The sequence below is a fragment of the Podarcis muralis genome, chromosome 12, assembly GCF_964188315.1.
Source record: "Podarcis muralis chromosome 12, rPodMur119.hap1.1, whole genome shotgun sequence".
Lineage (NCBI taxonomy): Eukaryota > Metazoa > Chordata > Lepidosauria > Squamata > Lacertidae > Podarcis > Podarcis muralis.
In genome coordinates, this window is record NC_135666.1 from 53,142,576 (window position 1) to 53,158,926 (window position 16,351).

General features: G+C 45.3%; 1 protein-coding gene across 20 annotated transcripts in view; it reads left to right on the plus strand.

Moving 5' to 3' along the window:
- ARPP21 (cAMP regulated phosphoprotein 21) overlaps window positions 1–16,351 on the plus strand; it is a 242,753-nt gene that overhangs the window by 225,144 nt on the left and 1,258 nt on the right. For all 20 annotated transcript variants that reach the window (XM_028751232.2, XM_028751230.2, XM_028751234.2 and 17 more), the window contains one exon: window positions 14,571–14,722. In XM_028751232.2, coding sequence (XP_028607065.1) covers window positions 14,571–14,722 — 152 coding nt within the window. The remainder of the gene's footprint in view (window positions 1–14,570; window positions 14,723–16,351) is intronic.

A 16,351-nucleotide genomic window follows, 5' to 3' on the forward strand; every position in this document is an offset into this window, starting at 1 on the left:
GGCATAAGGAAAGTACATAAACTAGCAAACTCCGCTATCCTCCTATATCCAGCTGCTTTTGCTTTTTCTGCTGTTCTAGCCTCCTCCTAAGTCCCAGATGAGGATATTCAAAATTCCTTCCTCTTCTTGCTTAGCAACAGGGAAAGCAGTTACCTGTACTGTACTTAGGAATGCTGCCAAAGCCTCATAATTGTCTTGTTTTGTTTTATAACTTTCTTTAAAAGTGTCTGGTTGACGTACTTTAAAAAATTAAATAAAGCTAAGAGTCTGGGGGGCCCTGTTAGTGGTCCTGGTTTAAATTGCGAAAGAGACAAAATTTCACTAGGGGGAGGAGGCCGGGATTATAAAGGCCTTCTTTTGCAAACATTCGAGACTACATGGCCAAAATATGCAGTATGTTTTAAGACTACTATACTTAATTTTGCAATCACCACTTTAGTGTATTGTTGTGGTTAGTAGAAAGGAGTTTTCTCAGTTGGAAGCAAGCTAACAGAAAGATGCTCTTTTGTTGTTGTTTAGTCATTTAGTTGTGTCCGACTCTTCGTGACCCCATGGACCAGAGCACACCAGGCACTCCTGTCTTCCACTGCCTCCCGCAGTTTGGTCAGACTCATGTTTGTAGCTTCGAGAACACTGTCCAACCATCTCGTCCTCTGTCGTCCCCTTCTCCTTGTGCCCTCAACCTTTCCCAACATCAGGGTCTTTTCCAGGGAGTCTTCTCTTCTCATGAGGTGGCCAAAGTATTGGAGCCTCAGCTTCAGGATCTGTCCTTCCAGTGAGCACTCAGGGCTAATTTCCTTAAGAATGGATTCGTTTGATCTTCTTGCAGTCCATTGGACTCTCAAGAGTCTCCTCTAGCACCATAATTCAAAAGCATCAATTCTTCGGCCATCAGCCTTCTTTATGGTCCAGCTCAAAGATGCTCTAGTTTTGCTCTATTCATCACATTGCAGCACTACACAGCTTACATCCCCCTAGAATGATGTAGTTGCATGTTGGGTTCAGTGAGTGCAGATGAACAGAGCCCTTTTAGTGACAGTGTTACTATAAATATACCGCTGCTTAGCTGAAAACAAGTCTTGGGAGGTTGGGATTTCTATACCAGAACTAAAGGGCATTTTAAAATCAATAGCATTAGGAGATAATATACCAACAATAATAATCTACAGAGGATACTAGTTCAAAGCCCTGCTCTTGTGCAGCTCTAGCTAAATAGAGGAATCTTTGACATAATAATTCTAAGACTATTTGCCACACTTGGTATGTTCAGTGAAACTAAGAAGAGTGCCACCAGCTTAAGAGTGTTTTGATCTTCCGCAATTTGAGAGAATACTGATATCATTAGCACCAGAGAAAATTAGCCAAATCCTGCATTAATGGCAAGCTTCACTGCAGGGGTGTGGTATATTTTAAGATAAAGGGAATTTTCCCATTGAAGTAAACAAAGACCTTCCCAGGCTTTGTATTTTGATTGAGCAGCTCAGGAAATTGCATGCTGCATATAAACGTACAGTGAGGGGAGAGAAATATTTGATCCCTTTCTAAATTTTACCCGTTTGCCCTCTGACGAAGAAATGACCAGTCCATAATTTTAATGGTAGGTTTATTGTAGCTGTGAGAGACAGAATAACAACAGGAAAACCCCCAGAAACCCAGAAGACAAAAGTCAGAGATTGATGTGCATTATAATGAGTGAAAGAAGTATTTGATCCCTTTGCAAAAGATGGCTTAGTACTTGGTGGCAAAACCCTCGTTGGCAATTACAGAGGTCAGAGGTTTCTTGTAGGTGGCCACCAGGTTTACACACATCTCAGGAGGTATTTTGTCCCACTCCTCTTTGCAGATCCTCTCCAAGTCAGTAAAATTTTGAGGCTGATGTGTAGCTACTCGAACCTTCAGCTCCCTCCACAGATTTTCAATGGGATTAAGGTCTGGAGACTGGGTAGGCCACTCCAGGACCTTAATGTGCTGCTTCTTCTTGAGCTACTCCTTTGTTGCCTTGGCCGCGTGTTTTGGGTCATTGTCATGCTGGAATACCCATCCTCGACCCATTTTCAATGCCCTGGTTGAGGGAAGGAAGTGCTCTCCCAAGATTTGACGATAGATGGTCCCGTCCATCGTCCCTTCAATGCAGTGAAGGTGTCCTGTCCCCTTAGCAGAAAAACACCCCCAAAGCATAATATGTTCCCCTCCATGTTTGACGATGGGGATGGTGCTCTTGGGGTCATAGGCAGCATTCCTCCTCCTCCAAACACGGCAAGTTGAGTTGATGCCAAAGAGCTCGGTTTGGTCTCATCTGACCACAACACTTTCACCCAGATCTCCTCTGGGTCATTCAGATGTGCATTGGCAAACTGCCGACGGGCCTGTACATGTGCTGTCTTGAGCAAGGGGACCTTGTGGGCTCTGCAAATTCTCAATCCTTCACAGCATAGTGTGTTACCAACTGTTTTCATGATGACTATGGTCCCAGCTGCCCTGAGATCATTGACTAGTCCCCCCCCACCCATGTAGTTCTGGCTGCTTCATCACCGTTCTCCTGATCATCGCAACTCCACTAGATGATCTTGCATGGAGCCCCAGACCGAGGGAAGTTGACAGTTATTTTGTGTTTCTTCCATTTGCGAATTATTGCACCACCTTCTCACCAAGCTGCTTGGCAATCGTCTTGTAGCCCAGTCCAGCCTTGTGCAATCTTGTCCCTGACATCCTTGGACAGCTCTTTGGTCTTGGTCATGGTGGCTAGTTTTGAATCTGCTGGATTGATTGCTTCTGTCGACAGTACAGGTACTGTAACGAGCTGGGATTACAGGTAAGACCTCTCCCTTACAGCAGGTGCTTCTAATCTCAGCTCGTTACATACAGTGAAGATACCAGGTAGCCTGACATCTGGCTGGTTGCTAGGGGATCAAATACTTCTTTCACTCATTATAATGCACATCAATCTCTGACTTTTGTCTTCTGAGTTTCTGGGGGTTTTCCTGTTGTTATTCTGTCTCTCACGGCTACAATAAACCTACCATTAAAATTATGGACTGGTCATTTCTTCATCAGAGGGCAAACGGGCAAATTTAGCAGGGGATCAAATACTTTTTGCCCTCACTGTATGTAGCAGTCATGACAGCAGGTGTTTACTTTTAAAGAAGAACTTTTGAGTAGAAAAGAAGTAGTTGTGCCTGGTCTTTTTCATGCTGATCACCTTCCCTGTTCTATATCTCCCTGGCCTGTGTTGGTTTTCCCCTGCAAGGCTGCAAACACATGTTTCTCTTTGTAAATATGCGTCTGGAACCTTGCAGAAGAAACTACCTGGAGAGGAGTTTTACAAATCCAAACAAAATAGTGCCAAGGTATAGGTTCCAAAAAAGATCCTGATACAGTGATATGTAACAAACTGGAACCATCTACTTAAATACTGTGCATCTTATTTATATATCCGAAAGCTTCTGCCTCTTTTACCAGTAAGGTAAAGGTAAACCGACTCTAGGGTTGCGCGCTCATCTCACTCTAGAGGCCGGGAGCCGGCGCTGTCCGGAGACACTTCCGGGTCACGTGGCCAGCGTGATGAAGCTGCTCTGGCGAGCCAGCACCAGCGCAGCACATGGAAACGCCGTTTACCTTCCCGCTATAAAGCGTTACCTATTTATCTACTTGCACTTAGGGGTGCTTTCGAACTGCTAGGTGGGCAGGAGCTGGGACCGAACGACGGGAGCTCACCCCGCCGCGCAGGGATTCGAACTGCCAACCTTTCGATCAGCAAGTCCTAGGCGCTGAGGTTTAACCCACAGTGCCACCTGCGGTCCCTTTTACCAGTAGCAGTAGTTTAATAATAATCCTTATGTCTTTTGTAGAATTATGCTTAATATGCATGTAACAGGAAGAATCATTGAATTGTCTTCATACTCCCTTCAAATAATCCCCTCTATTCCAAAATAACTATATGTAGCTCCTTCTTTGTCTGCTGGCTTAATCACAATATTGGAATTATTTTTCAGTGCTTCCAATGCCAATGTTGCTTTTAACGTAGAATTAAACAAACTGCCAGATGCAATATTTCTTCAAACCTCCTTTTCGAAAATATGAATATTTGGATATGTGATGAAAGTAGTACATACCTGGAGGTTCCTGAATCATAAGCTTGGGAAATGCCAAAGACCTTTTTCAATTTTAGAAATCATACTAATTCTAAAACATCTCTTCTAGTGTAGTGTGTATTGTTGTTAATGTCACATTGTACGTATTATCTCTTTGGGACTATCAGGACTGAAGTTCTTTGGCATTTGAGGGTGTGAAAAATGAATTCAAGATCTCTTAGTGCTGTTGCCACTCTCTACTGTAAATCTACTCTGAGGGTATATGTATATAACGTTAATGTAAAACGTAAAGGTAAAGGTACCCCTGCCCGTATGGGCCAGTCTTGACAGACTCTGGGGTTGTGCGCCCATCTCACTCAAGAGGCCGGGGGCCAGCGCTGTCCGGAGACACTTCCGGGTCACGTGGCCAGCGTGACAAAGCTGCATTTGGCTAGCCAGCGCAGCACACGGAAACGCCGTTTACCTTCCCGCTAGTAAGCGGTCCCTATTTATCTACTTGCACCCGGGAGTGCTTTCGAACTGCTAGGTTGGCAGGTGCTGGGACCGAGCAGCGGGAGCGAACCCCGCCGCGGGGATTCGAACCGCCGACCATACGATCGGCAAGCCCTAGGCGCTGAGGCTTTTACCCACAGCGCCACCCGCGTCCCATAACGTTAATGTTCTAGTTTTTAAAATCTGTGCTAGGTGTTTCACAAGCCTTGTTTAATCGCGCAGTCATGACACTATTATTCTTGCTTTATTTTTATTTTTTTTAAATAATATTTATTAAAATTTTCAAAAGTACAGAAAGTAAAGATTAAAGTACGTTCAAAGCCTTATTTTCATACATCTACTTTCCGGGACTCCCCCCTCCCCCACCCCTACCATATTCCCCTTTCATATTGTTGGCTCCACAAGTTCTCAGTTCTAATTAAAACTTAATTTGTTTAAACCATTATTCAAATTTAAATTTAAATTTATACAATCCTCATATTGAAAGACAAAAGTTCTCTCCCCAAGGCCCACCCCATTTCCATTCCACAATTTCCCCCTTTTTTTTAATGATAAAAACACCCCACACGATAGAAATATAAGAAATAAGAAAATAAAAGGTATAGTAGATGAAAAGAAACCAATTCAGAAAAAAGTTGACAAGCCTTTGGATTCTAGTTCTCCCCCCGCTGTCCCCGGTTTAATTTCCCTCTGATCACCAATCCATGTTGTCTGCCTGGAATTGTTAAAATCCATAAATCCCATTTTTCCCCCAACTCCTTGCTGGCTTTTCTTTTTATAATTAAAGTTATTTTTAAACCATTTAGCTTCAAATCTTTAATAGGCCTCCCCCCATTGTTCTTTCCAAGTTGTAGTCCAGTTTCCTCTTGTTCTGCTTGTTTCCTCTTGTTCTGCTGCTAGTTTCCTCTTGTTCTGCTGCTAAAACGTTCTTGTTCAGAAATTTAGTAAGTCTGCAGGGATTATTGTTATTCAGGAACAAAAACTTGCGTTCAGTCCCTCTTCAATAGAAAGTTCTATTGTCTCTTTTAGCTGAACACCCTGTAGACACAATATTGCAGCTTTCCCAGAAGATAACCAGTCCTGTAGAATTCCGATGGTATTTTTCCACTCACGACCTTCTTTGTAATGTCCCGAAACTCCTCTAGGGGGATTGTTGTAACTTTGTTTTCTCTAGTCCAAAAGTCCGATTGTTATCCGTGTTTTCGCCATTTTGTATCCAAGTTTTAACGGATTGTAAAAAATTGTAACAAAATTAACCAGCAAAGTCCTCCTAATAAAGTCCTCTTTGTATTTCCGACTTTGACAGCTACTTTGACAGCTGTCAAAATCTCCTTCGCTTTTCGCCAGGCTCCCTCCTTAATCACCCCGGTTCCCAGGGGGGGGGGGGTTACGTTTTCCTTCTCCCTCAATTCTTCCTCCAGCACAGTTCTTGTAGTTTCCCATCGTGGAATTCTTAGTTTAATACAATTCTTTTTGGACCTTGGTTTCCCAGTCCTTGTTTTGGAAGGTTTACAATAGGGAGGGGGACTGACTTCCTTTTTGGATCCCCCCCCCCCCCCGATCGTATCAAATCCGAAAAAAATTTCTTTTTTTCTCCTTTTAAACCCGGTTTCCAAATTACTCACGGGTTGTTGTTGAAAGTCCGAATTCTCAATGGAAGAAGTCAGCGCTCTCCGCCGGATGGCATGCGGCTTCGCTCGGCAGGGATAGCGAAGGACTCAAAGCACCACGCTTCTCCCCGACACCCGATCCGTAGCCTTTAAAAAGGCTCCTTCACGAGTCGGGAGGGCGCTAGCGGTGCCAGCCGAGTCTCCATGTCCACGGCCTCCGTGGCCGTGGTTTTTAAGGGTCCCCGCATCGCCGGTGCGGTAGGACCCAGCCCCTGCCGAGCAGGCTCCCTCCGGAGCTCGGAGGGAGTCCGCCATTCGGCGATGGCGCCAACCCGGAAGTGCCCTATTATTCTTGCTTTACCATTGAACGACGGAAACTGAAAAGTAGTGAGAATCCCCAAGCCAAATAATAAATCTTTAGCCAAGCAGGAATCTCAAAGATGGCATCCACTAACACACACTGCCCTTTGCGCTGTGACTAAACACATTAAGGCTGCAATCCTGCACTACTTCCTTGGGAGTAGGCACAATTAATTAATAATTGAAGAAAGTTTATTTTAATCCTTCTCTTCACCCCCAAAAAAGACAAGGCTCCCAGAGCAGCTTACAAATCACCAAAGAAAATCCATCCTCTATCTTGCAATAAAATAAGACATTACACTGAAGACAGGCAGGAAAGAATCCACATTGAAGTGGATATGTATAGGATTGCACTGTACGTGGATAAATCAGACGATTAGCTGGTTAAATGTGTTTATTCAACGGTGTATATGTAGGTTATACTTAGAGATGTCTTAGAGCAGTGCTGGGGGGACCTTTATTTGTTGGGGTACCACATTCCCTTCTGGGCAACAGGGTCTTAATGGTGGGTGAGACCAGAGGCAAGAGTGGGCAGGACAATGAATGTAAATGCTACCTTTGTACACTTAGGCTAGTTTCTCCATCATCCCAACCAGGCACACAAGAAACACCGTCAGTTCAAGGACACATTCCAGCAGGCAAAAACACTGAGTGCAAAGCACTCTGGCCTGTGGAGGGCATGAGGCCTAGAAACAAAGACATAATTAAAAAGGTAAAGGGACCCCTGACCATTAGGTCCAGTCATGACCGACTCGGGGGGTTGCGGCACTCATCTCACTTTATTGGCCGAGGGAGCCGGCGTACAGCTTCTGGGTCATGGGGCCAGCATGACTAAGCCGCTTCTGGTGAACCAGAGCAGCGCACGGAAATGCCGTTTACCTTCCTGCTGGAAGGTAGGACCTATTTATCTACTTGCACTTTGATGTGCTTTCAAACTGCTAGGTTGGCAGGAGCAACAGCACCACAGGGATTCGAACCGCTGACCCTCTGATCGGCAAGCCCTAGGCTCCCACAGCCACAGCCCCACCCACGTCCCTAAAGATGTACGGTAATTAGGGGAGTGCAAACTGGGCAGTTGCCCTGGGCAAGTAATTTGAGGAGTCAGTGTCTCCCCCAAAAAGCTCAGACAAGGCCCTGGAACCAGCTGCTGCCAGAATGGTCTCATGGGTTGTTGGTGGGGAGGTGGAAATAAACTTGCTGCACCAGCCAAGGACAGTTCCTGCCCCCACTCTGAAAGAGGAGCTGGGTCATGCTCAGCAGAACCACTCTGAGGCAAGAGAATGAGAAAGCACACCGGCAAAGCCGGGGATAGAAGGGAGGAGAGTTGTGTTCAGAACAGGTATCGCTGCTACTTCGTTCCACATTCTCTTTTGCACTTCTGCTGCTCTTCTCGCACTCATCCATCTTCCCTTCACTGCAAAACCACGCTTTTCACTGAGCCTTCCTTCCACACACATAGGCTGCTCCTGCTAAGAAGGGCTTTTTCGTCCTCTGCACCTTTGCTTGTGTCCCACCCTCTCGCTGCTGTGATGGGGTTGTAATGCATGTGTTTGGTGCCGTGTCCTCTGGGAAGTATGCTTTACTCATGATGTAAACCCTGCAGAGCTCAAAATGGAGGGATGTATGATCACAGCTTCCTATATTCACATGCATGTTTTATTATTGAAAGTGGAGCAATGGCAAATTTCTTCTGCCCAGGGGCAGCAGACACCATAAAAACAACACTGGTGAGAGAGAGCAGGGGGCTGCATTTGACCCCCAGGCCCAAAGTTCCCCACCCTTCTCTTAGAGAAACAACATTTACAGTGTTTTGAGCACTGAAGGCTGTGTGTATCTTGTTTTGTGTATTAAATAAATCCTAGTGGAAATGGGTTTTGCCATATGGCTACTGTCAGAAGGACCTAACATGTATATACAGTAACATGTATATACAGTGCAGTTTGGGAACATCCCAATGATAACGTCATGATCTGGATCACAGGTGCCTGGAGCAATACTCTGGCAAAAGGGGGCTAAGAAGGAGTCCCTCTGTTCATGGTGTTCATGGCCCCATGGCTTGTTCCAAGGAAGGAAAACGAGCAATATAATTGGGGATGTGTTAGGCAAGACTGTCCGTGTGTGTCTTAGAGCCTGGCAGCCCATTTACAAATATAGCACATTTGTATAGAATGACTTACGTGAGGTTTGTGCGGTGGGCACTTGTAAGTGGAAGAAACTAGAGGCCCTGCAATGCTTCAGTACTTGTGGAGTATTTCTGAAGGCCATGGTGACAGCATGGTACTAAAATTTGTAAATCACTCTTGACAATGGGTTATCTTTTCCTAAGCCACTCAGACTTGAGGGAGCGGGATTTTACTGTTTTGTGGCACGGACATTTAAATGAATAGATTAAAAAGCCTCAGAATCTGCCCCAGGGCTAAAGTCAAAGCTAAGTCTGCTAGTCTGCAAAGGCCAGTAAAATCCTTTATCTTAAAGGAAAGCAGAATTCAGGCCTGGGATTTTGGGCTGACATTTGCCTCCAAAGCTAAATCTAGAAGAGGAAGGGGGGGGGCTGGCCCTTCCAAAATAGACTTGTTATTTGCAAAAGGATCTAGATTGAGATAATGAAAGCAGCAAACCTATTTTAATTACACTCCTGGGTTACATGGCTGGCAGAGGTGTGCAACTGCTGTGCTTTGTCTTTTAAGCACCATAGGCTCATTAAGAAATTAAAACAGTGGTGAGCCTTTCATACAGCAACGCTCCCTCGGGGGATGGTTTAAATTTTCTGACTGTCTGCATAGTGATACGGATCATAAAAGTTCAGAGAATTACCTCAATAAGATGACAGCCTCGTCCATTTACACGGGAAATCCAATGCTCCCTTTTTCCTCGGAGGCACTCATTGAAAATCCATGCACGGCTCATTTCTCTGGCCATTTAACAATGTGTCTCATGTTTGTCCTGATTAAGGGGGGGGGGGGGGAGACACCCTGTCTTTGTAGCAGATATAACATGGAGGATGATATAATTGCAATGAAGAGGTCCCAGAGCTTGTGGTAATAGGGTGGTTCATCTGATGTGTGCTGCCGTTTGGAAAATAAGCCCTGTATGTATGTACTCGGGGGATAGTAAAGAGGCTTTCAAGGAGTACACTAGATGTAGTATGAAAGCTAATGAGGAACAGCAAAAGCATGGAGGAAAACCTGTTTCATACTTCTGCGTCTTCCACTATAAAAGGTAAAGGTAAAGATACCCCTGCCCGTACGGGCCAGTCTTGACAGACTCTGGGGTTGTGCGCCCATCTCACTTAAGAGGCCAGGGGCCAGCACTGTCCGGAGACACTTCCGGGTCACGTGGCCAGCGTGACAAAGCTGCATCTGGCGAACCAGCGCAGCACACGGAAACGCCGTTTACCTTCCTGCCAGTAAGCGGTCCCTATTTATCTACTTGCACCCGGGGGTGCTTTCGAACTGCTAGGTTGGCAGGCGCTGGGACCGAGCAACGGGAGCGCACTCCGCCGCGGGGATTCGAACTGCCGACCTTTCAATCGGCAAGCCTTAGGTGCTGAGGCTTTTACCCACAGCGCCACCCGCGTCCCTTCCACTATACCCTGCCAGTTTTTCCTGAAACGTATAAGTACTTTGAATAAGTTTCACCCTGCCTTTCCATTTTGCCCCGTCCTTTCCTTACCATACTTATATCTAGGCTACCTAAAAATAGGCAACGGCATGCAGGGTTGAGCATGCAGAACAGGGGTCGGCAACCTAAGGTCCATAGGACACAAGCAGCCCATGGGGGTTGTTTATCCGGCCCACGAGCCGCCCCCGAACTGAGCCACCCACTCGGTGAATCCCCGCGCACTGCACTAAACCAGCGCGGTGCCGGGACTCGCTTCCGTGGCACCAGAAATCGCGGACACGCGCACTCACACATGCGATCCAGCCCACAGAGAGATCTCTGCTGGAGTGAACCGGCCCAGGTGAGCTCAACCTTGTCAACCCCTAATGCAGAATAATAATAATAATAATAATAATAATAATAATAATAATAATAATAATAATAATAATAAATTAAATAAATAAATAAATTTTATTTATATCCCGCCCTCCCCAGCCGAAGCCGGGCTCAGGGCAGCTAACAACAATAGAACAGTACAAAAGTACAGCATAAACAACATTCTAAAATCATTCATTATAAAAATTAATTAATTCAAGCCACTGGCAACCATTGGGCCAGAGCTCCGCGAAGATTGCCGAGGGAGGGAGTCAGGGTGTGCCCTGGCCAAAGGCCTGGTGGAACAGCTCTGTCTTGCAGGCCCTGCGGAAAGATGTCAAGTCCCGCAGGGCCCTGGTCTCTTGTGACAGAGTGTTCCACCAGATCGGAGCCACAGCCGAAAAAGCCCTGGCTCTAGTTGAGGCCAGCCTATCTTCTCTGTGGCCTGGGACCTTCAAGATGTTTTTATTTGAAGACCGTAAGTTTCTCTGTGGGGCATACCAGGAGAGGCGGAGAGGCGGTCCCATACTAGTCCCCTAGTACGGTCAGTGGACTAGTCCCCTAAATGTCCCTGGTAAATTAGAGTATTAAAGCCTGTCACCTCCAAAGCCCAAGAAGAACCAGTGTGGTTCAAATGCAGTTCTGATTGGCTAGTGCCTCACCCCTGCCTCCTAAATGGCATCAGTAATACACTTTGTGGCAAGCAAAGAATGTTCTTAAGGCTGAAACTGGTGGAGGACTGTCCTAGTTCCAACTTCATCTTTCTTCTATACTCAGCCCAGTGTAGTGGTGAACCTTGGGGTCTCACACTTCAGCGGCGCCCTGTGGAGTGCCAAAATACAGGGTCCCTTGCCTTCCATTCTACATCATAGTTGCAGCATAGTTAGTTTGGCTTAGTGTTACATCCCAACGTGGTCATAGGGACACTGAAACAAATTATGTGCACAGTTTAGAATGGATATTTACCAAGCTAGAATGTATCTAAAGGCTAGTGGCTTGCGGTCAGTGGACTAGGAAGACTAGTCCCCTAAATGCCCCTGGTAAATTAAAGTATTAAAGCCTGGCACCTCCAAAACCCAAGAAGCTTCTACCCGGCTTAGGGAGGGATGTGCATGTGTGTGACGCCCCCCCCCCCATTGCCCTCGCAAGCTGGGGCCTCTGTCCCTAACTATTCCCCTATGAAAAAATTCACTGCACACCACAACAGAAGACCATCTCAAATCAGGATTTTCTATACACCATCCCATATGCTGTCATATAATCCAACCACACATCACCCTCCATACATAAGAAAACACCAACACCCATGTTACCGTATGTCACAAGCAAAACATTGTGATGACATTAAACATTACGATTGAGTTAAATAGCTACATCTTCCCAAAATATGATGCAGGGACATGGCTCAGTTCCAAGAAAGGTATCCCATTGTATTGTTTAAATACAGGAGTGCTGTGGAAGTATGCACATGAATGAGAGGTGGGAAGATTATTTAAATCTGGATACTGCCATCTTCTAAAATAGGTAGCCAGAGAACCAAGGACAGCTTTTTCACATAAGCACTGCTCATCATTTAATATGTGGTGGTCTCTCTCTCTCTCAGCCTCTTTTTGTTTTCAATTATGCATAGTGCCATTCTATCAACTTTGTGGTGGCGCTCAGAGAATAAGCTCACTTCAGGCAAATAAGAGTTTCTTCAGCAAGCAAATAGTGTGCTATTTCCATGTGAAAGTATATGAGTGTCATGGTGGCCCAATTTCTATTCATGAGTAGTTTGTTGTTCAATATACCTCACGACTCGGCCATCATCTGCTAGGCATCTCTCCATTGTGCAAGGAAATAGAAAGCAAACAAAATCACTGCAAATGTCACTCCACCAAGAGCTAATAACTTTTCTCTGAAGACTTGTGTATGTACAGCACATCCGGCTGGGAGTACTGGATTGCCTCATATTAAAAAATATATCTCTGATTGATATTGTAAGGTCACTTCCCCGCACCCCAAAATAACCTCACCCTGATTGACAATTCAACTGAAAAGTCTGCATACAGAACAGAAGTGTCACTTCAACTGTTGTTTTTCTGCCTAATCATTTTCTTTATCTGCCTCATTCTCTCTCTTGGTGATTTTCGTTTTTAAAAATGCACATCTCAAACAAGGAATATTCAAGAAAACACAAATTAGACTACAAATAATAATACCACAATATAATGCACAAAGATGAAATCCAAAGCCTAAAATTACAGTGGTGCCCCGCAAGACGAAATTAATTCGTTCCGCAATTTTTGTCGTCTAGCGAATTTTTCGTCTTGCGAAGCACGAAATCCCATAGGAATGCATTGAAAATCAATTAATGCGTTCCTATGGTCAAAAAAAGTCCAAACAAAGCCAAATTTGGTACAACAACAGTTTATTAACTGCTCTTTAAAGTCACACATACTGTAAAGAGCAGTTCAAAAATTGAAGGGAAAATAAATTAACTTTATAAACAAAACATGTCTTTGTTTTTAGACAAAGAAAACAAAGTCGCGAGACGTTTTCGTCTTGCGAAGCAAGCCCATAGGGGAAATTCGTCTTGCGAGGCAAATCGAAAACGGAAAAACCTTTCGTCTAGCGAGTTTTTTGTCTTGCGAGGCATTCGTCTTGCGAGGTACCACTGTATGACCAAATTTTTTTTCTAAGTGAGTAACTACATCTCCTGTCCTGAAGGAATCCCTGCTTCCAATTACCGTATTTTTCGCTCTATAGGACGCACTTTTCCCCCTCCAAAAATGAAGGGGAAATGTGTGTGCGTCCAATGGAGCAAATGCAGGTTTCAGGAAGCTATCCACAAGCCTTGGGATCTGGGCAGGAACTCCTGCCTGGCTCCCAAGGCTTGCAGATATCTGCCCGAAGCTCAGGGCGCGCTGTGCAGCGCTCCCCGGGCTTCGGGATGCAGGCTGCTATCAGCAAGCCTTGGGAGCCCGACAGGAGTTGCCGCCGGGCTCCCAAGGCTTGCGGATAGCAGCTTCCAAACCCGACCTGCTTTGGAGGCTGGCGGTGGGGAGAAGTGCTGCTTTCCCCACCGCCAGCCCCACAAGCTCGGGGGACAGCGGGGAGGCGGAGCACCCCCTTCCCGCTGTTCCCCGACCTGGTCTTTGGGGCTGGCGGTGGGGGAAAGCAGTGCTCCCCCCCCCCCGCCAGCCCCAAAGAGCAGGTCGAAAGGAACCCAAAGCCTCCAGAGGCTTCGGGTGAACGCACCTTGGATGCACAGAACGCACCTTGTTTTAGAGGGGAAGAACAAGAAAAAAAATCTTTTTTCCCCTCTTCTCCCCCTCCTATGGTCCGGTGCGTCCTATGGTCCAGTGAGTCCAATAGAGCGAAAAATATGGTAATATGCCTAGGAGAAACTTGCATTTTATCAGTCATAATAAATTTCTTTATGAGAGCCAGTGTGGTGTAGTGGTTAAGAGCGGTAGTCACGTAATCTGGGTAACCGGGTTCGCGTCTCCGCTCCTCCACATGCAGCTGCTGGGTGACCTTGGGCTAGTCACACTTCTCTGAAGTCTCTCAGCCCCACTCACCTCACAGAGTGTTTGTTGTGGGGGAGGAAGGGAAAGGAGAATGTTAGCCGCTTTGAGACTCCTGAAGGGGAGTGAAAGGCGGGATATCAAATCCAAACTCTTCTTCTTCTTCTTCTTCCACAAGAAAGGAAGGAATCCAATAGAGCAGGCTTGGCCAAACTTGGCCCTCCAGATGTTTTGGGACTACAAATCCCATCATTCCTGGCCACTGATCCTGTCAGCTAGGGACGATGGGAGTTGTGTTCCCGAAACATCTGGAGGGCCAAGTTTGGCCATGCCTGCAATACAGCAAAGACTGTACGCTTACTATTGAGTTATCTTTGGCTGAGGGCTATTTTCTCACCCTTTAATAGGTTTCTTTTCCCCTGACATTGCAGGGCCCGGGAAAGAAGTATGAGAGCCTATTTTGCAAACTAGGTTCGCCTTTCCCGAAGTGCAACTCTCATCTGAAGCTATGTATTGTCGTTTCTGTCTTTCAGGTTACCAGTCTGTCTTACCTAATCAACAACAAGGGTTCCAGGGACTCATGGGAATGCAACAGCCTCCCCAAAGTCAGAACCTAATGAATAATCAACAGGGAAATCAGGTGCAAGGCATGATGGTCCAATACCCCACCATGTCGTCCTATCAGGTACAAAGCATCTATATCGAATGTCTTCATTTTGTGCATGTGGATTGCTAAAATAAGGGCTACTACCATTCCATAAGAAGTCCATATGTGTCCCTACATCAAATTATTTGAAGCTGAAAATTTGGGAGTAAAAATCACCACCACCGTACAATTCCTTCAAGTAATAAATTGGAAATCCAATTGATCTGTATAATTTTTTCCTGTTGTTACAAGAGGAAATAACAGCAAAATTGACACAAAACATACACATAAAAACATGCTATTACAAATATTGAAATATGCTTAATAAAATTATTGTAGTACAGAACAAGAACTGTGTTTCTAAATAGTTTCACATTTGCCACTCAACTTAGTTCATTTAACTTTAACTTAACCAAATATTATCTTTTCTGAAAGTGGGAAAGCAGCAAAATACCTGCCCTTTCCCCCTTGTTTAAAACTCTGGTTTAGAGCCCAATGAATCTAATTGCAATTTTCAAATGATGTGTAAAAAGTATTTGTTATTTGACTGGCGGCTTTAATACCAACATTTGAGGGCCATTTATCTTATCAGCCCTATTTCAAGCCATTCTGTCAACGCCACATTTCCATTCTGCATTTTGACTGGGAGCTACAAAAGTTCATTCCATCAGATAAAACACCTTTCTTGCCCTTGTGCCACATTTGAGATACAGAACCACCAGCACCTCCTCCTTTCATTTTTCATTGTATGGTGGGGAAGAAGAGCCCTGCTGTTAATAATGTCAATCTACACAAGCAGTAAAAAGACAAGGGCGTCGGGTAATGGAGGTTAGGCATCCTCCATTTAGGATCTGATATTTTTTATCATTTAAATGTCAGAAGAAGTCAGAACATGACTTAATTCTCTGGGCTCTGCATGTTTCCTGGACCCCTCTCAAGTTCAAAATAACGGAGACTGAGATATTGAAAAGTAATTTGTTGATTCTGCATTTGAGAACTGCACTAAAACATAGCGGTGTGATATTCTGCTTTTACACTTTTGCTTTTGTGTCACACTGCCAACAAAACAGCATCTCCTGGTCAAGCAACATCCCACCTCCCCAGACACTTGTTTCAGAAGTCAGAGGCGGAAAATATTGCACAGTCTGAAAAGTCAAACCTAAATGGTTCATTTGTGTCTATGCTAAACACTCAGAAGGGGGAGGATTTTGTTTCCTGATCTCCTAAACAATAAAATTCAAGACAAATCCATAAGTCTAGAACCATCACCTGTGTGACTCTTTCTCATCCAGTGAGAGAACTGCACCAATTCCATTTAGAACACTCTACCAGTTCACTAGGGCCTAGAGCCTAGGACTTGCTGATCAGAAGGTTGGCAATTCAAACCCCTGAGACGGGGTGAGCTCCCGTTGCTCGGTCCCTGCTCCTGCCAACCTAGCAGTTCGAAAGCACCTCAAAGTGCAAGTAGATAAATAGGTATCGCTCCAGTGGGAAGGTAAAAGGCGGTTCCGTGCGCTGCTCTGGTTCGCCAGAAGCAGCTTAGTCATGCTGGCCACGTGACCCAGAAGCTGTACGTCGGCTCCCTTGGCCAATAAAGCGAGATGAGTGCCGCAACCCCAGAGTCGGCCACAACTGGACCTAATGGTCCAGTTTACTAGTTCACTAAAC